The sequence below is a fragment of the Phyllostomus hastatus genome, unplaced genomic scaffold (assembly GCF_019186645.2).
Source record: "Phyllostomus hastatus isolate PE091 unplaced genomic scaffold, TTU_PhHast_1.1 phas_scaffold_1066, whole genome shotgun sequence".
Taxonomy (NCBI): Eukaryota; Metazoa; Chordata; class Mammalia; order Chiroptera; family Phyllostomidae; genus Phyllostomus; species Phyllostomus hastatus.
In genome coordinates, this window is record NW_025334004.1 from 22589208 (window position 1) to 22610379 (window position 21172).

The following is a 21172-nucleotide window of genomic DNA, read 5'->3' on the forward strand; positions in this document are numbered from 1 at the left end:
CCCACTCTCCCCTCCTTCGTGTAAAATGGGGTGACTTCAGGCTGTGATGTCTGAGTCTCTCAACTCCAATTAAGTTAAACGCACACAAATGTACCCGGCCCTGGATCCTATGAGAGCCCCAGGAAAAGTAAGTCGGGTTCTTGGGGTTCAGGGAGCGGTCTTTGCCTTCTCTCCCCCTCTCTCTCTCTCTGTCTCTCTCTCTCCGTCTCTCCCTCTCCCCCTCTCCCTCTCCCTCTCTCTCTCTCTCTCTCTCTCTCTCTCTCTCTCTCTCTCTCTCTCTCTCTCTCTCTCTCTCTCCCCCCCTCTCCCTCTCTCTCTCTCTCTCTGTTTCCGGGGAAAGCACACAAAACTCAACAGTCAGACAGCGAGTTAGCATTCTGACTCCTGGGATGCCCGTGAACCCTGGGAGCTTGCATCCTTCTGTTTCCAGAGAGGTCAGTGGAGATGCTTGCAGGCACTGTCTCGCCTCTGGAAGGAAAAGAGGGTGTGTGCGTGTGGCAGGCAAGGCCCTACCAAGTGTCACTCCCGTGTCACTGTGACAAGAAAATATACTTTTCTCCTCCCTCCCCCTCTCCCATGGCAGCCCTCTCCCTAAGAAATTTGTTGTGAGGGATTTGACAGTCTTGCAGATAAAGTGCCTGCCTCCCGCCCGCGGTTGATCATTTTCCCTCATGGCTGACCGCAATTTCTTAGCTACTCTTAGCGGTGGCTCTGTCCCTGCTGCCCCAGGTAACGGGTGAGGGAGGGGACTTTGCTTAGGTGCCCTGAGCAGGCTGGGGAAATGGGCCTTCCCCCTTCCTTCACGGATTTCAGAGTGGCACAGTTGAGACACTAGGAGTTTTTGAATTATAAACAATTAAAAAAAAAAGCTGCAACCAGATCTTTGAACTTAGATCGGTAGGTTTCTTTTTGTTTTGTTTTTGTTGTTTTGTTTTGGTTTGGTTTTAGAGGGGGTGTATGTGGAAGGGGAAGAATTAACAGAACATTTCAAGGCCATGTCAATGAGAACGCTGAGCTCTTGGAGCAGACCGGGATGGAAATTTGGAGCCATCTCCATCTTTTAAGATGCTTTTTTTTTTTTCAGCTCTCTAAGTGAAAGGAATAAAGGGAGGGGAAGCTGGGAGGAAGAAGAAAAGTGAGAAAAGCAGTAAGGGAGGAGGAAAAAAAAAAAAAAAGCCGGCCCAGTCCCATCTTGAAGGTACAGAGAAAGTTTTTGTGAGGTGGAGAGAAAGAAAACCAAAAGCTATTATGTACCCTAGGGATGCGCTCTTAGTGGGAATGGAGTATGTGAGTGGGAAGGGAGGCACAGTGGCCTCCGGGTTCTCTCTCTTCCAGCAGTTGGGCGGTTGGCACCTCAATTTGAATTGCTGGGTGAGTAGTGGGGTGTGTGTGTGTGTGTGTGTGTGTGTGTGTGTGTGTCTCCCCGTTCGTGTCCTTGCTTATGGTCGTGACCATTAAAACCTCTGTGCTTTTCGGGGAAAAAAAATGCAGATGCCAGGAAAGGAAAAACAAAACAAGAATAAGTGGTCAGCTCAAGCCGTGCCCTTTCGTGATGTGCTTTTCAGAGCAGTTTTGGGGGGGAGGGGGGAGAAAGGGTTAAAAAAAAGATGGGGTGGAGAGAAAGCTTGACTTTCATCACGATGATCCGTAACAGTTATATAGCCTCACAGACCCGGCTCCCCAAGTGCGCGGAAGCTGGACTCTGGAAAAAGGGGTGGTGGGGTTTGGGGTTTCTTCTAACAAACAAGTGTCTTTTCCTTCACCCACCAGGGTGGGCTCCTTTGGAAGAAAGAGAAGGGAAAAGGACATTGCCTTATAGAGGAGTGTGCTTTTTTGAAGCTTGAAACATTTTTTTTTTTTTTTGAGCAATAAGGTTTTCACAGTAGCAGCGCTTGTGTAAACTGTGTATTTTAGTTTCATATTTAATGCTGACTTTCTGTAGCTCTGTCTTTAGTTGTATTTATTTTCAATCTCCAAATTTAGATGCTGGCCTTTTAGGGCTACCGTCTTGCCTGTGGTGTTTGTATTTTTTAACATAAAATGCGTTTTTGGAACCCTGAGCGAGAGGCTGAGGACAGCCCGCTGTGCTGTTCCCGATTAGGAAGATGGCCTTTTCAGTGCCCACTGAGGGGTTAGGATGCGTTGTGCTCCATTGCACCGTTGGGTCAGCCCTTTGCCACGAGCCGTAAGGGCGTGCGTTCTCTTGGATTCGGAGGCGATGCCTTCGTTATCTCCATCCTTCCTTTCCTTGCGTGTGTTGTTGAAGGGCCAAACACCGAACCATTTGCAGTAGTTGATCAGCTCTTCGAGGTGGTATTTGGGGAAGAAGGAATGGAATACACTACCCAACTGCAAGAGTCCTCGTGTTTTCAAAGTCACGACAAGCCCTGTGTGTTGTGTTGAAAACACACAGGGGCAGATAAGTTCTGCAGCCGAGCGTGAGGGGTGACCGATGTGTGCCCGGGCTCCCTTCCTGGCTGTGTGCGCATTTCTAGTGCAGCGTGTGGCTGGGTGGGCTGCCCGGAAGTGTGGGCGGGGGCTTCGGGCCGGCCCTGCAGACGCATCGGTTGGGTTGGTGCACGTTGCCCACCCGGCACAGTTTTTCGTTTTCGAGATGGCCGAAAGGTTCCAGGTCTTCATTTACGCGTATGACTTGGGTTACTGGACGCTGCTCCCGCTGCTTTGGTGATGGTTAAATCTCCATTCTTGGTATCTTGTAGGAAGGGAGTTACTTGAAAGGGTCATTTTCCGACTCCAGCGGTACAGATACTATGATCTTTGTATTGTCCCAACAGGCTGCCGCATCAGCATTTGCTGGAAGTGACACAGCCTGCAACCTTATATTCTTCTTAGGGAAACCTCCCCTTTGTGGTTTGGGGCCGGTGGGGGGCCTGGCTGAGCTATGCAACGGAATTCTTTCCTTCTGCAATATTTTGGAATGTGATGAAATCCTGACATGCCCTCCAGATTACATGCTTGTGCACACATTTGAGGATTTTTGAAAAATTGAACTTTGCCTGAGTCATTCCCTGTTACCTTGAACTTGCAGCCTATCAGCTCGCGATCAGAGGGAGCAGCAGTGGCGTGCCCTCCTCACCCCGTCTGCGTCCTTCTCACGTGGCAGTTGTGGGCGCCGTAGGTGTCCGGTAGAGGACGCCCACGTGGGGGGCACGCACAGGACCGAGCGGAACGCGGGAGCCCGCCCTTCGCATTGTTCTCCTGTCACGGCTGTCTGTGCCGGACCCCTACGGAATCCAGAGGTGGGGCGTTCGTGGCTTTCGGGTCCCCCGAACGCGGTCATCGCCCCCCTTTTAAGTTACCTGCTCTTCCTAGGGAGAAATTGACATGCTCTTTCAAGAAAACGGCTGTTTCTTGAGCTTTTATCAGACATCCTGTAGCAGGCATGAATTTTAGACGCTAAGGTTTATATTCGAAAGTTAGGCACAGGGTGCATGTGAAAAACTGCAGATATTTTAATGCAACCATTCACTGGAAATAAATCAGCAGGGTGGTATCAGATTCTGTTCCCTACTTCTTTCTTGAAGTCCCCAGGATGCAACGACATTATGTACTTACAATTTACTCTAAGTCGAAATTGGTGATTTCCTGTCCATCATTTTAGGATTCTGTAGATTTGGGGTTGTTGTTTTTGGGGGTGGGAGGGGGGAAGTGGCCTGGAAATAATTATTTTTTTAAAGTTGTTTTCAATTTCAGCTTTTGGATTTCTCCATTTGGAATGGGTTAGTTTTACTCCTGGCGCTAGTTTGAAAGTCTACTCTCCTAGAAACAGCCATACCCTCTTACCCAGTTCCCAAGCATTCTCTGCCCATTCGGACACGTCACAAGCCTGGTTATGTTCACACTAACACATTTAACTCCCAAGTGGGAGAGAAATATCTGTGGGAAGGTGGGGGTGGCAGGTTCCTGGGAAATGTCTTAGGGGTGGAGTGGCTGGTCCTCATCTCCAGTACTGGAGGAGGATTAGGACAGTCAGGGTACCCCCTGGTGCTACTGGCCACCGCCATCCCCCTCGTGGGGATGCTGTGGGGATGCTGTGGGGATGCTGTGGCTTGGTCCTGGAGGGCTGCAGCAGGAAGAGACCTCTGGGAACCTGGCTGGGCAGGGCCGAGCTGGGATGGGACAGGCAGGCCAAGACTTCAGCGTGCGAGGGCTTCCAAGGGTAGTTGGGGGATGGGGGAGGGGCACAATAGGATGCTTTCTTTTTATTGGGAAATACATGAGAATGAGTGGAAATAAATTATGTTTAATGAACTTAACTGGAAGTAATTGTTCAAGAGCCTGTGAAAGCACGGCTGGGCTGGGCCAGGCCTTGGCCCCCGCCGTCCCAGAGCCCAGCAGCTGGAGCGCATCTCCCTTTTCCGAGTCTCTAAGCACTCCCCTTCGTGAGCCCACTCCCCCAGCCCGACACCTCCGGGCCCAGCCTGCCCCTCCTTTCCTTCTCCTTGGGGATTAAGAAAAGGTCATTAAGAAGAGCTGAATTTGGCCCCCCAGACCCGCAGTGCTTTGGCAATCTGTTTAGTGTGTTACCAGCTGGGTTGTTACATTATAGAAGGGGCAGGAAAAAAAAAAAGGCCAAGGGCTTAGGATGGTTTGAGTTAGTTCTATGTATATGCACGTGTGTGTGTGAGAATTTGGATGGAAATTGACTGCACATTTATTCTCTCCCTGCCTGCCCTGTTCAATCATTTCCCCGCAAGAAGAATTTTAATGCCCGTGTGAGTGCCTGAGAAACTGTGAGTCGGCAGAATTCTGTAGTTGGCACAGAGAATCCGTCTCGTCCCCTTCTTGCCGTCTGAATGGATTTGATGGGGGCAGGGCGGGGGGGAGGGTCAGCCATTGGTAATGCACGAAACACATAGGCAGTGCCCTGGCGTGGCAGGCTCCCAGGTGCAGGCCTGTGTGTGACTCTGCAGCCTCGTGGCTCCAGTATTCCTCAGCGGCCTGGCCCAGGGAGGTCGGCTGAGTGCTGAAGTCGCAGCTCGGGGAGGGGGTGTTTCTCTGCTGCACCTCACTGCACACCTCCTTTCTGCAAGCAAAACTCCAACCCTGTGAAACCGTCTCTTTTTTATTTACCATTTTCAACAGGCAGTGCCGTAGCCATCAATGGAAGACTTGTCCAGAGAAACAAAGTGCCATTAGCTGGGGCAAGGCCTCCGAGAGGAGCTTTGTCCGACTGTGAATGCACCCCGGGCACTGCCCTAGATGGGTCCTCACTGGCCGAGCGTCTGATAGCTACGACTCCAGCGAGGAGAGTAAAATGGTGGAGGAGACCCACTAGGCCCAGGGCGGAAGTGTGCCTGCCACCCTGGCCCTCTGTGTGTACGGGGGCTTTGCAGGATGCAGCAGCGGGATGCTCGCCTGCATCTCTGGGGTGGGAGGAAGTGCACAGCCTGGGGAGAGGTCGCTGTGTGTCTCCTTGAGGTGGTGCCATCATCCTCTGAAGGGGTTGCTAATGATTGGGGTAATGGGTCGTCGAGGTTGGAGGGTTACCTTCACTGCCCATTCCTGCACTCTGGCACTGTCTGGAAAAAAACATTAGGGCTGCTTGAGTCATCGAGGGGTGGTTGGTGAGTGAGAAGCAGCCCCTCGTTCACCCCTGGCCCCGCCTCTTCTCCAGCGCTCCAAGGCTCCAGTGACGTGCAACATCCATTAACGTGTCGCAAGTTGCCATTGGCCTTGGTGCAGCCATAGTAAGAGGCATCTGAAAAATGCATTGGAAATGAGCTATAAATATATATATATATATATATATATATATATAAAAATATCTACCAACCTAGAGTGAACAGTGTCCCCTCCGGATGCCGACTTCAGACCCCCCAGCACTGCTAACCTAAGACCACTGAAGACCTTCCATGTACCCGCCGCGGGGAGGGGAGAGGGCTGACAAATGCTCCTCAGTGCTGCTTTTGTCTTATTGTGCTGGGCTCGTAAAGGCACTTTCTGGCCCCATTTTTCCTCTGCAGAAAGGGAGAGCAATAGGGGAGCATTGAAGAGGAGGGCCAGCCGGGAGGCCAGGGCTAGCAATGGCTCTATTTGTTTTCAGCGTCCGTTGATTAATAGGTTGCAAGGTGAATGGCAAGCTTTCATTCCCTTTGGGTTCCCCACAGTTGCAGAAGGTCGAGGGGCTGGGGTCAGAGGAGGGCTGGCAGGGGGATCTAGAGTGCCCGACTTGGTCTTTCACTTGCCAGGTCCTGAATCGTGAGCAGTGTTCGGATGGGTGTGTGGGCGCTTGGCGACGAGGGTGGCATGGCCAAGTTGCGGAGCACCGTGCTTAAGGGTTCTTGAGAGGTCAAAGGTCAGCCCCAGGGGCACCTCCTCCACACTCCTCCCCCACCCCCACCCCCAGTGTAGCTAGATGAATACTTCGTGGAAAGGCTTTGTGTTCTTTGAGGGCTGGTAAAGGACCCTTCCTTTATAATTTAACTATTCAGTGCTCAAAACCCATGGAGCTTAATGAACAGAACCAGGAAAGGCTTTGCTTTGGGTAACAGCCATTTCTCCAGGTACAAGGCAGAAAGCCCTAATGATGGAAAGTCAGACAAAGATTTTGCTCCCTTTTAAACAAACACGGTTTACTCCGTTTAATGGGCTCAGTTTTTGAGCTGACTTTTGTTTTAATTTCGGGTCAGCTGGAACTGACCGCATCACCAGAGTCCTGTGGGGCCCTGCTATTAGCTTGTCTGATTTCGACAAGCAGAGACATTACGTTACATGTCTTTATGCCCCTGCCTCCCGTAATCAGCCACGTGCTGTAAAGACCCCGTGTAAAAATACCTGGAGCCCTGTGGCAAGGGTGTCCGGGTTTCGAGGCAGGGAACGTGGGGCCAGTCCTAACCTGGGGTGTTTTCGGGGGAGTGCAGGAGACACTGCTTGCTAAAACTGGTCTAGGTTCCAGAGGTTGGTAGGTGGGGGTCTGGGGACAGTCCCCACTGTGAGTCCAGATGCATCTGTACCCGGTTGGGAAGACTGGCCCAGGCTGAGTCCATGGGGTGCGGCTCACTCCACCAGCACAGCAGGGGACCCCGTTCCGACGTCACCATAGGCACAGCGGGGCTGGTGGAGTCAGGCAGGTGAGTGCGTGAGGCCCGGAAACGCCACCTTCGAAGGCCTGGGACTCGGGGCAGATTTCCTCACCTGCTCTGTGGAATTAATAACACATGCCAGCCCCTTTCCAGGTATGTGGTGGGGACTCAGAGAACAGTGCGCCACGGCACCACGGAGGCGGGGCACAGAGCCCAGGCTCCACCGAGAGCGCTGGCCGCGGTGAGCTGTGCGCAAGCCGACTGGCTAGCTTCAGGAGCAGCGGTGGGTTGGTGCTGTCTCCCCGACCTGCCCTCAGATCATCTAGGCAGGGGTGCCAGGGGGTTCCACAGGTGAGCTTCAGGTGCTAATGGTGCGGATGTGTGCAGGCAGCTGTGACACAGGTCCCCGAGCTTGTGTGGAAGATTCCATGAAGCTCTGCTGTTTTTGTGGCTCAGAGATTCCTAGTGTTCACAGTCTTAGGGGATATATACCAGTAGTTTCCTGTGGCCGCCACCAGCATGGCCTTGAACGTTGCTAGTGGGCCATCAGTGGAGGTGTGATTCTTGTCCCGCCAGGTAGTTTTGAAGCTGCATTTAATATTTCGATAAAGCAGTTACCCAGAAGGCACCTGGTTTTGTGCCTTCTGTTGCAGGTGTTTACCTTGAACACTAGAGTCCGTGTAACAAGATAAAAGGGGGAGGAGATATGTGTTTCTGTCTCTTTGTCCCACTAACCCTCCAAGCACAGGTGGCTGCTGTAGTTTAGATTTGCTGGTGCATATCTGGATGGAGGCTTATCTGTGTCCCTCCCCCAAGAAAGGTGCTTCTTACATCTGCATTTTCTTAGGGTGGCACAGGTTTACCCAGTTCTTAAAGAACTGTTTAAAAGTGGGAGCTGTTCAAAGAGAAGGTCTAAGGGGCATTTCCTATTTGGGTGGTTTTGTATTTCATTTCTATCAGCTCTTACTTCAAGGCCCTCCCTCAGCTGACTCTGAGAGGATCTTGGTCGTCTTGAACTATGTTTATTTAACATTCAGCTCTTCTGTGATAGTCTTATTAGCATAATAAATTGATTTTTTTTCCCAAAGAGACAATGGACTGTGTTTGGGTATTAAATATCACATTTCAAAGAAGGGCACGCACCTGAGGAAGGAAGGGTGGCCACGGAACACCCGTACCCTCTTGTCCTATATTGAACATCCCTACCTTTGCGACAGGCCGTGGCTGCGTGTCCCCGCTGTGACTTTAGTCGTGCACTCGTCGTCGGTGTGCATTCGGTGCTGTTCTCGAAGCTCCCTTTGCACCACAGGTGCGGCCGGGTGCCGGGCAGCGTGCTCAGCTCTGGGCAGGCACGGCCCCTCAGTCTCCACGGCGACCTTGTGAGGTGGACACGGTTCTTATCTGGAGTTCCCAGACACAGAAACAAAAGCCTGGGAGAGCTTGCGTGGCTAGTCTGGCAAAGTAGAATTTAAACCCGGTCTTCCTTGAATCCACAGATTTACCCCTGGTCACCGTGTGCATGCCGTGGGCTCTAACACCATGTAAGGCCCTGTGATAGATAACAGGGTATCAGACTGGGTGGTTTCGGAAGGGTGCCCCCGCCTCCCTGGCTCTGTTCTGCGACTCTGTAGAGACTCCCCGTGAAGAGCACTGCCATTGGCTGGAACGGATCTGTGGAGTTGGCTCTCCCTTCTCTTCTGAAAATACTTGCAGTTGCAATTTGATGGTTCTTAGGCAGTTTATGAGATTGTGCTCATCACTCCCACAGGCTGGGCATGGCAAGGGATACAGGGTTCTAGAAAACACAGTCCCTGTCCTTAAGGAACTTAGTCACAGTAGGGCCGGGAGAGGCACATACGTAACCCCTGTAATGGGCGTGACGCAACATGGGAGAAAAAGACTGAGGGGTCCTGAGGCTGGAGAGACGTGGGCGTTTTCGAGAAGAACACCCTGCTGCTGTAGAAAGCGGTCCCGGTACAGGCGGGTCCGGGGGAGCAGTGGTTAGACCCTGAATTTTGCGTCTATTCCTGCCTTCCTGCTTGGCTCGGGGAGCCCTCTACCTGGAGACACTTGTGGCCGTATTGTTCATAGTGACCTGCCTGGCATGCAGTCATGATCGGAAAAGAGAACCATGGCTGTGTTCCTTCCTAGAGGCACCAGTTAAAACTTCAGGTTCCCTCCACTCCCCTCCTGCACCCCCGTGCTCTATAAAGTTCTGACTGAAGAGGGGAAAGACCGGTTGGCTGGGCTCACGTGTGCAGAGCAATATGAGGGCAGTGGCAGCCAGGACAGGGGCCCAACTTTTATTGGAATCCCTTTCATACATATATCCGAGAGAACAGAATTAATTTTCAAATCCTGGATATACTCTGGATGTAACTCCAGTGTTGCCCAAAAGCCTTTTGCCGGACAAGCGGAGAAGGGTTCCCCCTCGTGTCCTGTCAGCCTTGCTCGACCGACAACAACCGTGGAGTCTGCGGTTTTGTACTGCAGACAAAGCCACGTCATCGGCAGCTTCTCCCGAACAGTAACCGCAACGGTGGTGATACACCGTCATCCCAGCGCTCGCCTCGTGGCGGGGTTAGAGTTGATGGGCTCTCTTTCAGGCTGGGGCTTGGTTGGACTCGGGTCTCTTTCGACCTGCCAGGGCCCTGCGCCTGGGCGCACTGCCTCCCGTCTGTACCGGGGCCTCCTAGGATCTGGGGTCGGAACTGGGATGGGCATCCGGAGAGAGGCTCAGCTGGGCCGGGGATGAGCCTTGCAGATCTCACTGCCCACGCCCGGCCCTTGTACCTGCGCCTGGCCCCACACCCTTGCTGCCCTCCCTGTGTGTGGCCGTCGCTCCCCTGAAGTCCTTCAGCCTCTCAGCGACCGTCTTCCCTCCTGGGCTGCCTGTGGTTCTTCCCTCCGGTCCCACGGTTTTCTTCCACTTGACTTTAAACCGTCTGCAACTGGTCTGCTTTCTTTCATTTCTGCGGGTGTGTATCTTTCCAACAAAATAGAAAACTTCTGGAAGGCAGCGACAGTCGTTTTTTTTCCTCCTCTTGATGGCCTCCACTCCCTGTGACTGTGTCTGTCCCTTTCCCCCTCCAGCCCAGCACACAGTGGGCACTTCCTTGTTGGGCACTTTTCAGGCTGTCCCAGACAGAGATGGTCTGTCTCCCAAGGGGATCCTCAGTGCGCATCCGTGAGCCTTGGGCTGCGGCCCGGCCAGACCTCCCTGTTGCTGACGAAGGCGGTGTTCCCACGTTCCAGAGCTCCCTCTGCTCTGGTGTTTTTAGTCTCAATGCTTGGGCTGCACACTGATGACTCCCAGTGCAGATCTCCTGTGAGGGACTAGCTAGCCTCTCTCTCCCGACGAGGCCAGTTGTTTATGGCTGTCACTGAAGCAGGCTGTTGAAAGCGTTGACCTCTTTTGCTTGCGTTTTTTTTTTTTCTTCTTCCTGGAGCATCAAGACGGCCCTATTTTTCTTTCCAGACATACTCCTGAAAAAGTTAGAAGCACCTTTAAAGATGCCTTTCCCTCAGTTATCTCTGGTAGGAAATACGCTTTCTATGGAACTGCCCTTCCTTGCCTACTTAAAAAGGAAGGCAAAGAGGAAAAACATGCGGAGAGCTAGCTGCTTGGTGGTCCCTGAACTCGAGAGGCGCTAGTGAGCGGCCCTGGCCTTCACCCCTTTTCTTTTAATGCAGTTCCTTCTCCTTGATGTTAATGCAAGTTGTGCCTTCCTAAAAGTAATAAAAGGAAATGAAGACGCGATCTGAAATGAAACTTGACTCTAATCCATTCATCATCTAATACTAGCCTCTTTATCTTCCCTGGTACCTAATCTGGTTAAATGTCCCTGTTGTAGGATTTTAGTGAAAATCCCCTATTGGGAATAGGGTTTTTTGCAATTGGATTACTCTCAGTAAATGGCCCAGTAGTTCGCTTGTTTCGGCTTAATTTTTTTTCTTTGTGATCTTGCTGGGCTAAGTTATAGCCTCGTGGAGTGGAAGGGGAGGGGGTGGGCTGAGAGCGGGGAGGGAGACAGACAGGAGGATGATTTGGGAAGGTCTGTCTGGTCGTGGCAACCAGAAAAATCTTCAAAATGCTTTTCTCGACTCCCCTGCTTCTCTCCTCCTATGCACTGTTCCCAGACCTAAAAATGCCTGTATTTTGGTTTTCTGGAACTGCCCGTTTCTAAAATGCATATCTTTTATTAGCCCAATTCATCATCATGCAGTTAATTTATTAGATTTCCCTGATGGCTTCCTAATGAAATTCCTAATGAATCAGGGCTGATGTAATCTGCATAAAACACGCAGCAGCGCTTGCCTGGCAGTTTAGAGCTTTCTGATAAAGCTCACACTCCCACCCAGGCCAGGGGTGGGGCTTTTCATCCTGTTCCCTGTGAGGGACTGCTCCTTGCTCCCTGGTGCTTAGGGGCAGGGAGGGGTCAGGAGCCAGGTAGTGGTGGATAGGAGACTGGGCGGGTGGGATTCGGGCCCTGCCAGGTGTCTTGTACCTGAAGGGTTTCCTAGCCAGTTCCCTGCGAAGCCAGCCTGCCTCCTGGAGGTCCCTCTGGTGGGGCCCTGGGGTCGGAGATCCCCACCCACCCCCATTGCCCACACCGTGCAGGGACACAGTATGCTTGGGAGATTTGAGTGCCCACTTCCGGTTTGCCTGCCGATGGGGAAAGCGCAAACTCTCGGGCTCCATGATGGGGTGGCGGAGGTAGAAACTGAAGCGTGCCTACCCAGAGAGCTGTCTCCAACTGTCTGTTACTTTGAATGCATGGATCGGGGCCGGGACTGTGGGGCGGGACTGAGTGCTTCTTGTAAAATGCAGGCGGGAGGGTGTGGGCAGGGGAACCCGCGGGCCCTGTGCCACTGGAAACCCAGACTGACGGTGCCTCTCTCTGCCCCTCTCCTCTCCACAGTCGAACAAAGTGCCCGTGGTGCAGCACCCTCACCATGTCCACCCTCTCACGCCTCTTATCACGTACAGCAATGAACACTTCACCCCGGGAAACCCGCCTCCACACTTACCAGCTGACGTAGACCCCAAAACAGGTAGGCCATGTGCTCGGTGCCAAGAGGACATGCTGGTCCTGGGAACCTGCATGGGGACGGGTGGCGGAGTGGGGACCCGCTAGGGGCTGTGGGGAGGGGGTCTGGTTCCTCTTCTGGGTATCGAAAAGGGAGTTCTTAGGGGAGTGCTGAGGGACTGGTTTCTCTCCTGGGAGGTCCATCTGTAGCGCTGAGGATCGCTCCAGGCACCCTGACAAGGGGGCCGGCTTGGGAACCTGGCCCAGACTGACAGAGGCGGTAACAGCCTTGGGGGTATCTCATGGGCTCCTTGGGAATGCGTACGAGAGCCCTAAGGCCATGGCTCCCCGAAGTCCTGGTCCCCTTGGTGGCTAAAGGACTCCAGTCACTTGACGGTGACTTTTGTGAATCCTCAAGGAACCACACTGCTGGACTCCGCATTCTCTGTGCTGATCTATGTGGATTCTTCCTCCCCTGCACTATCCTGGGTGTTTTCCAGCCCATTTTACAGATGTGAAAACTGAACCCCAGGATTTCTTCAGTGCAGCCAATAGGATCTCGGCAGGTTTCCATCTTACCCTTCAGCCTTGTTTTCCATCCCTGCTCTTTCCCAAAGGGGAGGGAGAGAACCCAAAGCAAGATTTAAAGCCACAGCTCGAGGTGGGGTGGTCTTGGGTGGAGAGCTGGGCCAGAGTGTACCTTGCTGGCTGGGGTTTCTCTTCCCAGCTAGTTCATCAGAAGGATGGTTTTACAGTGGCTATTTGTGTCACTTTGTCAGAGGGCATTGCTGGGTGCTGGGCAGAGATAGGCTGCCTGTTGGAACGGCCTTTGCTGCCCCTGGATAAGGCTGCACGTTAGCTGGTTTTCAGCAGTCTCTGATCCCTCTTCATGCGGGGGCGGGGGGGGGGGGTGTGAGGACCAGCCTGGCTTGCTGGGCTGGAGGAGGCCCTCCGGCTCCAGGCTGCGGGAGTGAATGGCGGCATCGGCGTCTCATTTAAATAATGGTAGTACAGGGAATAGCTTTTAAATGGTTATCGTAAAACATATGATTAACGTCTGTGGCCTGTTTACTTTTCCTCTGTGAACATTCTTTCAAGTGTGCGAGTGGCTTGGTGTCGGGTCCAAGCCCAGCTAATCCGTTTGGTTTTTGTAATAGAGAGAAAGCAATGTCTGCATGAAAATGTCACCCAGGGAGACTTAATTTACAGATTAAAAGCTTCCTGAATGAATTAAAAAAAATGAAATAGTTTTCATCCACCAACTCAGTTCTCATTCCCTTCAATACTGTTTGATTTCTGAAATCTTATTCCTGTGGCTTCCCACTTCCACTGCGGAGACCAGCTCCTCAGTGTCGAAACCGCTCCCCGCGCCCTGGCTTTCTAAGACTCGCTCGCGGGGTGTCCTCCCATGGGATGCGGGAGTGCTGTGGCGTGCACCCTCAGGGTTCAGCCCCCAGCGCCTGTGGAGGCCCTTAGCTCCCCGTGGCTCAGCGGTGTACCTGCTCAGCAGGTGGAGTTAGCTCACACCGGTGACTCTGTCCTGAGTGTCTGGAACTGAGTGTACCAGGTCTGCAGCGCCTCCTGTCTGTCAGTTCAGGTTCTTCCTCGGATGAGATGGCATGGCATTGGGTGAGGTCCCCTTGTCGCTCATCTTCTAGGCTGGGGTGGAAACATTCTAGAAGGGTGAGCTTTTTTGAAAGACGTCAAAAAGTACGTCAGAAACCAGAGCGACTGTTGTGCAGGTAAGTCACTAGAATTCAAAGAAGTGGAGGGACCAATTGTGAGGGCAAAAAGAATTAATATTACTTGATCACCCATATGTGCCATGCCCTTTGGATTTAAAAATCATTTCTTTTTTTAAATTACACTAGTCGCACGAGACAGAAGTACCCAAGAGGGCATTTCTGAGTCTGTCTGCATTTACCTAGTATGTCGACCATCTAGAACAATAAACCATCTTCTCAAACCGGGGTAGAGGGATGACAAGAGGAGACTTTACCAACAACTCCGGTGCTCATAATCATGGAAAGAACCTCAGGCTAGGAGCACGGATGAGCTGTCTCCCTGCATCCTTTTTTTATTCCCATCTCTTGATAGTCTGCTCTCTCCTCTCTCCCTCTTTTGTACCTGAAATGCGCTGCTTCTCCCAGGAATCCCACGGCCGCCACACCCTCCAGACATATCTCCGTACTACCCGCTGTCGCCCGGCACCGTAGGACAGATCCCCCATCCGCTAGGATGGTTAGTACCACAGTAAGCAGTTCCATTTTTTAATTTTCTTTTTGTTTCTTACATGGGCATGCTCATTATTTCTTCTGTGCGTGTATGTGTGTGTTTCAGAAGTCAGGGTTGGTGGGGGAGGGCCGTGGGGGGCGTGGGGAAGGTACTTGTTGAGGTGCCCTGTGGGGGAGAGGACGGTCGATAGCCACTGGATAGATTATGTAGGAAGCGGGTGTTGATACTTAGCGTTCTGGGCCCATGGTCCTAAAGGCTGTAGGTTCGGCTCTGTGGACAGGGGTGCCCGTAAGGTACTTTGGGAATTGCAGAAGGCACTTGTATCCGGTGAAGCTGATCTCGGCTCTGCTGCCAGTGGCAGCCCCGGCCGGAGTCCTGTTGTCCTGTCGTTGGACCGAGGCAGCGGAACAGGAACAGGCACCACCTAGTTTGAAATCCGGGGGTGGGAGTGGGGGGTTAGACTCTCACACCCCCCGAGCCCCCAACCCCATCAAAACCCTGACTGTCCAGGTTGACACCAGGAGTGGGAAGTTTTGTCTGTTGAGAAGCTCCATGTTATTTAACCAGCATCTGTCTGCGATTCTGTGTGTTCAGTGTGTCACCTGATTAGGAGGGGTGGGGGTGGGGCAGCTAGGGTCTCACTGCAGCCTGTGGGGGCTGCCTGATGTCAGTCCCAGCCCCCCGAGGTGCCAGGACAGTCAGACTGCCTTTGACGGTTTGTCTTCCCATCACCCCATCTTGCTTTTACAATACGGCCATTGGCCTTCCTCAGGCATCCTGGGGAAGTTTTAAACTCCTAAAGTTTAAAACTTTAAAAGTGTGTTTTAAAATCAGAGTAGAAAGGCCTTTAGTGCAAGAGCATACTGGGTTTGTGTGTGTGTGCCATGTGTGTTTTGTGATTCTGTGTTTTGTGTCTGTATTTTGGCATGTGTATGTGATGTGCATGTGGTCCCTACTGTTTAGAAAACACAGGACAATTTGTTGACTCTTAACAGGAATAGATCCTGGTAAAACGGTCAAGGTTGGCTATTGGGAAGATGGCCTTTCATAGCCTTAAGGAAGATAGAATTTTGGAGTGGTTTCCCACCCTCGACCCTCCACCCTCATTCTACCCTTATTTCACATTAATTTATTTTTAGAGAGGGAAGGGAGGGAGAGAGAGAGGGAGAGACATCAATGTGCAGTTGCTGGGGGCCATGGCCTGCAACCCAGGCATGTACCCTGACTGGGAATCGAACCTGCGACACTTTGGTTCGCAGTCTGCGCTCAATCCACTGAGCTACGCCAGCCAGGGTCCCATTCATTTTTTTAAAACTGCTTGTATTATGCCGTCGCTATACCAAATACCATCCCTGAGTGTAGTTTCTGTTTACCGTTTGCTTCCTAATTTCATTTGGAAGGGTAGACACGGGCCATGAACGTGAGCCCGTCTCCCACTTCTTCTTCGGTGGACGGGGCCAGCCCTGGAACAGCTCTCGTTGCCCCGTTCAGCTGATGGGGAGATAGTTGAAGGCTAGATAAAAAGGAATAGCCAACTCAGACAGTCCTCTGTCAGGAAAAGTTGTGTGTCTTTCATGAGGATGCTGTTTTGCATGTTGCTGTATTTTTTAATTATTGTAATGAGGTGTGATTGTCTATTGGTTACCCACAATTCTTCTTGGGGACTCTCCCCCCGGTAACTCTTGTCAACACTTGTTAATTTGACAAAAGGCTACAAATTAAGCTCTGTTAATTTAATGTTTTCTCACCGAGATCTAAATACCGAAAGAGGCCCAAAGCGCAACTGAAGTCCTTTGATTCACTGTACTTTATTTTGGTATAAATTTACATTCATTATTGTTTTCCTTTGGATGTGTAGCCCTCAATTAGTGTGATGGCTCCATTAAAGCAAGCGAGACTTCGCCTTTAATTATTACAACAAAACACCTAGTTTCAGCTTGGGGAGAGGGTCTCTATTGACATAAGCAGAGGTTATAAAATTTAATTAGCCATTCCTATCAGATTTATGGCATTCAAATTGTTCTGTGTTTCTTCCCTTTGATCCTTCCTGTACAATCCCCAAGATTTTTGTTCTGATCAAATGAGAATAAAGCTTACTGTGCAGAGAGAACTTCTCCTTTTTCTTCTTTTTCTTTTCCCCACCCCCACCCTTGGTGGCACTCTCTCACTTTGTGCCCCCTTCTTTGTAGGCAAGGTCAGCCAGTGTACCCAATCACAACAGGAGGGTTCCGCCACCCCTACCCCACGGCTCTGACCGTCAACGCCTCCATGTCCAGGTGAGTTCCGAGAACTGTGGCCGGCAGCCCGGGCCGTGGGTGACTTCTCGGGAAGTGCCCCGGACGGCCACCGGGCCATCTGGGGACTGCTGCGACCTGAGGTTCTGGTGGTACGAGACCCGTCTTGCATCAGGCTTTCCTCCTAGAAAATACTGAAAAATTATTCTGAACTTCCCAAGTAGGTGATGGCGAAATTTTGAGGTCAGGTTTTTGAGCCAGTCAGTTGAACACTATTTTTTATTAGTTTAAGAAATCAGGGAGAAGGAGTTAGAACGTGCAGAGCTTTTTCAAGTGTTGTCTCTCTCTTGCCCTGTGCTGGGTAAGGAAGGAAAGGGTAGAGGTACTTTTACCGTTATACAAAGAAGAGTTTGGGGAAGGGTAGTATTGGTCTTTTCAAAGTCGGGCGCTTCAGTGTAGATAAGAAAGGACACCCCTTCCTAAAGTCGCACTGGCCAATAGAAATACAAGGTGAGTCACACGTTGAATTTGAAGTTTTCTAGTAGCCATATTTAACAAACGGTTAAAAAAAAGCAGGTGAAATGACTTTCTTTTTTTTTTTTTTATTATTTATTTTTTCAGAGAGGGAAGGGAGGGAGATAGAGAGTGAGAGACAGAGAAACTTCAATGTGCGGTTGCTGGGGGTTATGGCCTGCAACCCAGGCATGTACCCTGGCTGGGAATAGAACCTGGGACACTTTGGTTCCCAGCCCGCGCTCAATCCACTGAGCTACACCAGCCAGGGCTAATTTTCAATGATACAGTTATTCAATCCAGTATAGTCAAATATTGTCATTCTGACATGTTATCCTTATAAAGCAGTTGTGAATGAGATTTTATATTCTTCTTTTGTGCTTAGTTTTTGAAATCTGTTGTATATTTTCTACTTACAGCACATCTCATTTTAATTGGCCATATTTCTTTCTTTCTTTTATTTATTTATTTTTAGAGAGAGGAGAAGGGAGGGAGAAAGAGAGGGAGAGAAACATCAATGTGTGGTTGCCTCTTCTGTGCTCCCCACTGGGGATCTGGCCTGCAACCCAGGCATGTGCCCTGACTGGGAATCGAACCAGTGACCCTTTGGTTCGAAGGCTGGTCCTCCATCCATTGAGCCATGCCAGCCAGGGCTGAGCTGGCCAGATTTCAGGCACTCGGTAGCCACGTGTGGCTGGTGGCTACCATGTTGGACTGCTGCTTTAAATCTCTGAAAGTTAAAAAAAAGCCACGTGTGTGTAAACATTTACGTCTTTAGCATATAAATACATACACAGCATCCGCATGTGGATGCTTGTACCTGGATCTTTCTAATCCCACGCTCCCCTTTTCTTCCCTCTAATTAATTCTGGCTAATTTTTCAGTGACTGCTAGTTTATTTACAAACTGGTTGGCAGCAGTCTGTTTAAGTAGTTACTAATTGCTCCTAATGATAGTTTTATTTTCTGTTCATCTGATTTTCAGTCAAGTTAATTAAATCGGTGGAGGTTTAGACTTTCCTGATGGGCTGCAACAACTAATCCATTTTGATGATAGCACACAATTCAATTAGCATGCATTACACGGCAGAGACGCTGGCATGGATGCCGACCCCAGCCCCTTCCCCCAGTCTCGGTGGCCGACGTGGGAGCCCGGGTCCAGAGGGAAGGCTGCAGAGACAGGCCAGCACGCCCCTTTCCCTATTTACAAAACAGTGATTTGGGTCAGGGAAAGAGTAAAAGTCACATTCATTAAGAAAAGCCAACTGTAGCATATCTAACGTCTGTAATTATGCCTCGGATATGAGGCAGTGACCAAGACCTGTCTCCCACGTGGGAGAGATCACGCCAGTTTCCAAATGCACACCAGCCTTGGCTAGGCGGGAGAATCCTTGCGTGTCCTCTTCCCCAGCGAGGAGGGGAAGGATGTGTTCATTAAATAATGTCATCACAGCCTCGCGGAGCACGGGAACGCGTGGCGAGTCTCCCAGGAGCAGAGCCGATTCTGAGCAAGCTGATAATCACAGCTCATCCTCCCTCCATGCAGCATTTATATAATGTACCTGATTGCTTTTCACGTTTGTTTATTCGGTGCATTCCAGGGGTTAAAAGCGGTAAAGTAATCGCAGGATAGGGATTGGGGTTAAGCTTATTGATTGAATTATCATTAGGAGGTTAGTGGATGATTTATTGGTGGGCAGAGGGGGGTGGAGGAGAGGAAGGGAAGGGTGGGAGGAAAGGTTAGGGGCTCCGGGTGCAAGGGGGAGGCAGCGATTCCCCAGGTAGGCCTTATGAAAGGTAGCTAGTTAAAAAGCGTATACAGCAAATTAAATACATTATTGTGGTAATGGAGCGACAGAAGTATAGGTCTATTATACTTATGGCAGTTATAGGAAATGTAGGCAGCTTGCCCTGTTCCAGAACACCCTTTGATATTCATTCTATTCAGCAGCGGGGCCAGGACTTCTCAGAATTAAGTGATGGGTCATTATACTTTAAACACCATGGAGAAGCCTAGATTGGCAATTAAACAGCTCTTGCTGACACTCACTTGTGCCACCCTGTGACCCCCTTTAGATTGAGATGTTGGAGCTCCGGGCCCTCAGCCTGCTAAATTGGCGCAAGGCTCTTCTCCTGACGAGAGCGGGCTCTGAAATCTGCCGACTTCAAAGGGAGAGAGATCATGTATAAACCATAATGTGGGTGCACCGTGGCTCACAAAAAATAAGGCAGGAAGAGATGAAATGTTACAAGTGCAAGGGGGAAAATGAGAGAATAATGACAAACCTAATGCAACTCAAAGCTGGATTGTTGCACAGGAAAATGCATCCTACTGCTTGTGCATAAAATCAAGGCCAGCAGATGACATCCAGTTAACAGAAACGTGTCAACAGTGAAGTAAAGTGAGAGTGAGTAAGAGAGAAGCCCCTGAGACAGCCAGAAACAAAAATTAGTTGTCCTTAACAAGTTAAGATTCTGGCTTGGAGCCATAAAAGCAGACGGGGGCATATAATGAGCTGCTTAGAATTTTTAGGGTGTTTATTGCATTTCATGAAACAGTTGTCTGTATCAAGGAGTTTCTTAAGGAAAGTATGCATATAGCGTCCCCTACACACACACACACACACACACACACACACGCACGCGCGTGCGACACAGAGGCTCTTTCTCTGCTGTCCATTTTTCAGATTATATGAGTGTGTTTAGGTAGTGTTTGTTCTTCATGCTGCGCTGGAAATTTTTCTCCACCCCAAAATGTCCTCAGATTGTGGTGTCTCCTTATGGTATTTCTCTCTCTCGCGCGCACACACACACGTTTTTATGTTGCTTCCTGTCCCCCCACCTCTCTCTGTCTCTCTCCCTCCCCCATCTCTCCCTCCCCCCTCCCCCATCTCTCCCTCTAGTCTGTGCACATATTCTCATTCAGCAGGAAGGCAACACATGTATTTGAGGAATGTCAAGCCTATAAAATTCACAGTAAAATCTGCCTCCGCACCCAGCCCTTTATCCAAGGGCTTCCGAGAACACATATCCTTAGCTTAGGTTCCCTCAGAGGCCTGCGAGCCTCGGGAAGGAACCAGGTGTATGCGGGGAGCCCAGGTGCTTTCCCAAGGGTTTACTTTCCATTTCTTTCCCGGGGAAGGGGGTCAAGGTTGTTTGGTTTTTCTCTCTCTCATTCTTACATTCATTTATATCCTCTCTCTCTCTCTCTCTCGTTTTTTCTCATAGGGTGTTTTTTTTCTTTTTTTCTTTCTTAAACTCTGAAAGGACTCACATGACTTTTATTAAATCCTGGCATGCGCACCAAACTTCGATCCTGGCTTGCATAAGGCAGGGGCGGGAGGGGGCCGTGCTGGGATGGCATTTCTGTGGTTCTGGGCCCGTGTCGCTTACTGGTGTTTTCTCTGTTGATCTGTACAGATTCAGTCAGTACTTTAATTTTTAATTGTCATCTTCCAGCTTAACATTTGTCACACTATTTTGGTTAAATGGAAATTATTTTCATCTTCAATCCACCTATGGAAAGAACCTGGTCAATAAATACAGGAGCCTTTTGAAATAGCTGTCATGATAACCCTCATTAGCACCTCCCACCAGACCGGGCTTCCTAAAGAGCGGGTGGTGGTTCCCTGGACAGTGGGTAGTACTATTTCGGTTTGGGTTTGTTAAGAAGGCCCGGGTCCCCTCCACCCAACCAGCACACCCCCCCAATCCTCCCACCCCCCAACCCCCTTCAGTGGCATGGCCTCAGCCAGTTGGAGCTGGAAGGCTGCCCTTTTTGTTTCCTTTCGGGATTCTGCGCTTGGAGCCCCTTCTCCTGCTTTGCAAGTCGTGTGCAGCGGGTCCTCAAATGACATCTCTTCTTCAAATACCATCGTGGTACAACACTGATGAGACGCCATAGGAACTTCTCTCTTGCTTATATCAGTTAGCCTAGGGTAAAATCGGTTTAGTTGTACGTTGCTTTGCTTCAAGTCTCAGGAACCATCGATGAATTTGAGGACCGACTGTGTTTTCCTCTCAGAGGGGTGGTTCTGCTGGCCCAGCATGAGCCTATCAGAAAATGTGAAAGCTCTTTGCCGGACTCGGTGGTCTGTTTGCAGATGGGCCAAGAG

At 50.6% G+C, this 21172-nt stretch overlaps 1 protein-coding gene across 29 annotated transcripts in view; it reads left to right on the forward strand.

Annotated features, from left to right (window-relative positions):
• The window catches only part of TCF7L2 (transcription factor 7 like 2), a 188845-nt gene that overhangs the window by 150266 nt on the left and 17407 nt on the right, over positions 1–21172 (forward strand). For 23 of the 29 annotated variants that reach the window (XM_045853949.1, XM_045853954.1, XM_045853953.1 and 20 more), the window contains 3 exons: positions 11969–12101; positions 14227–14329; positions 16501–16587. In XM_045853949.1, coding sequence (XP_045709905.1) covers positions 11969–12101; positions 14227–14329; positions 16501–16587 — 323 coding nt within the window. The remainder of the gene's footprint in view (positions 1–11968; positions 12102–14226; positions 14330–16500; positions 16588–21172) is intronic. The other 6 variants (XM_045853950.1, XM_045853952.1, XM_045853963.1 and 3 more) reach the window with 1 other exon arrangement.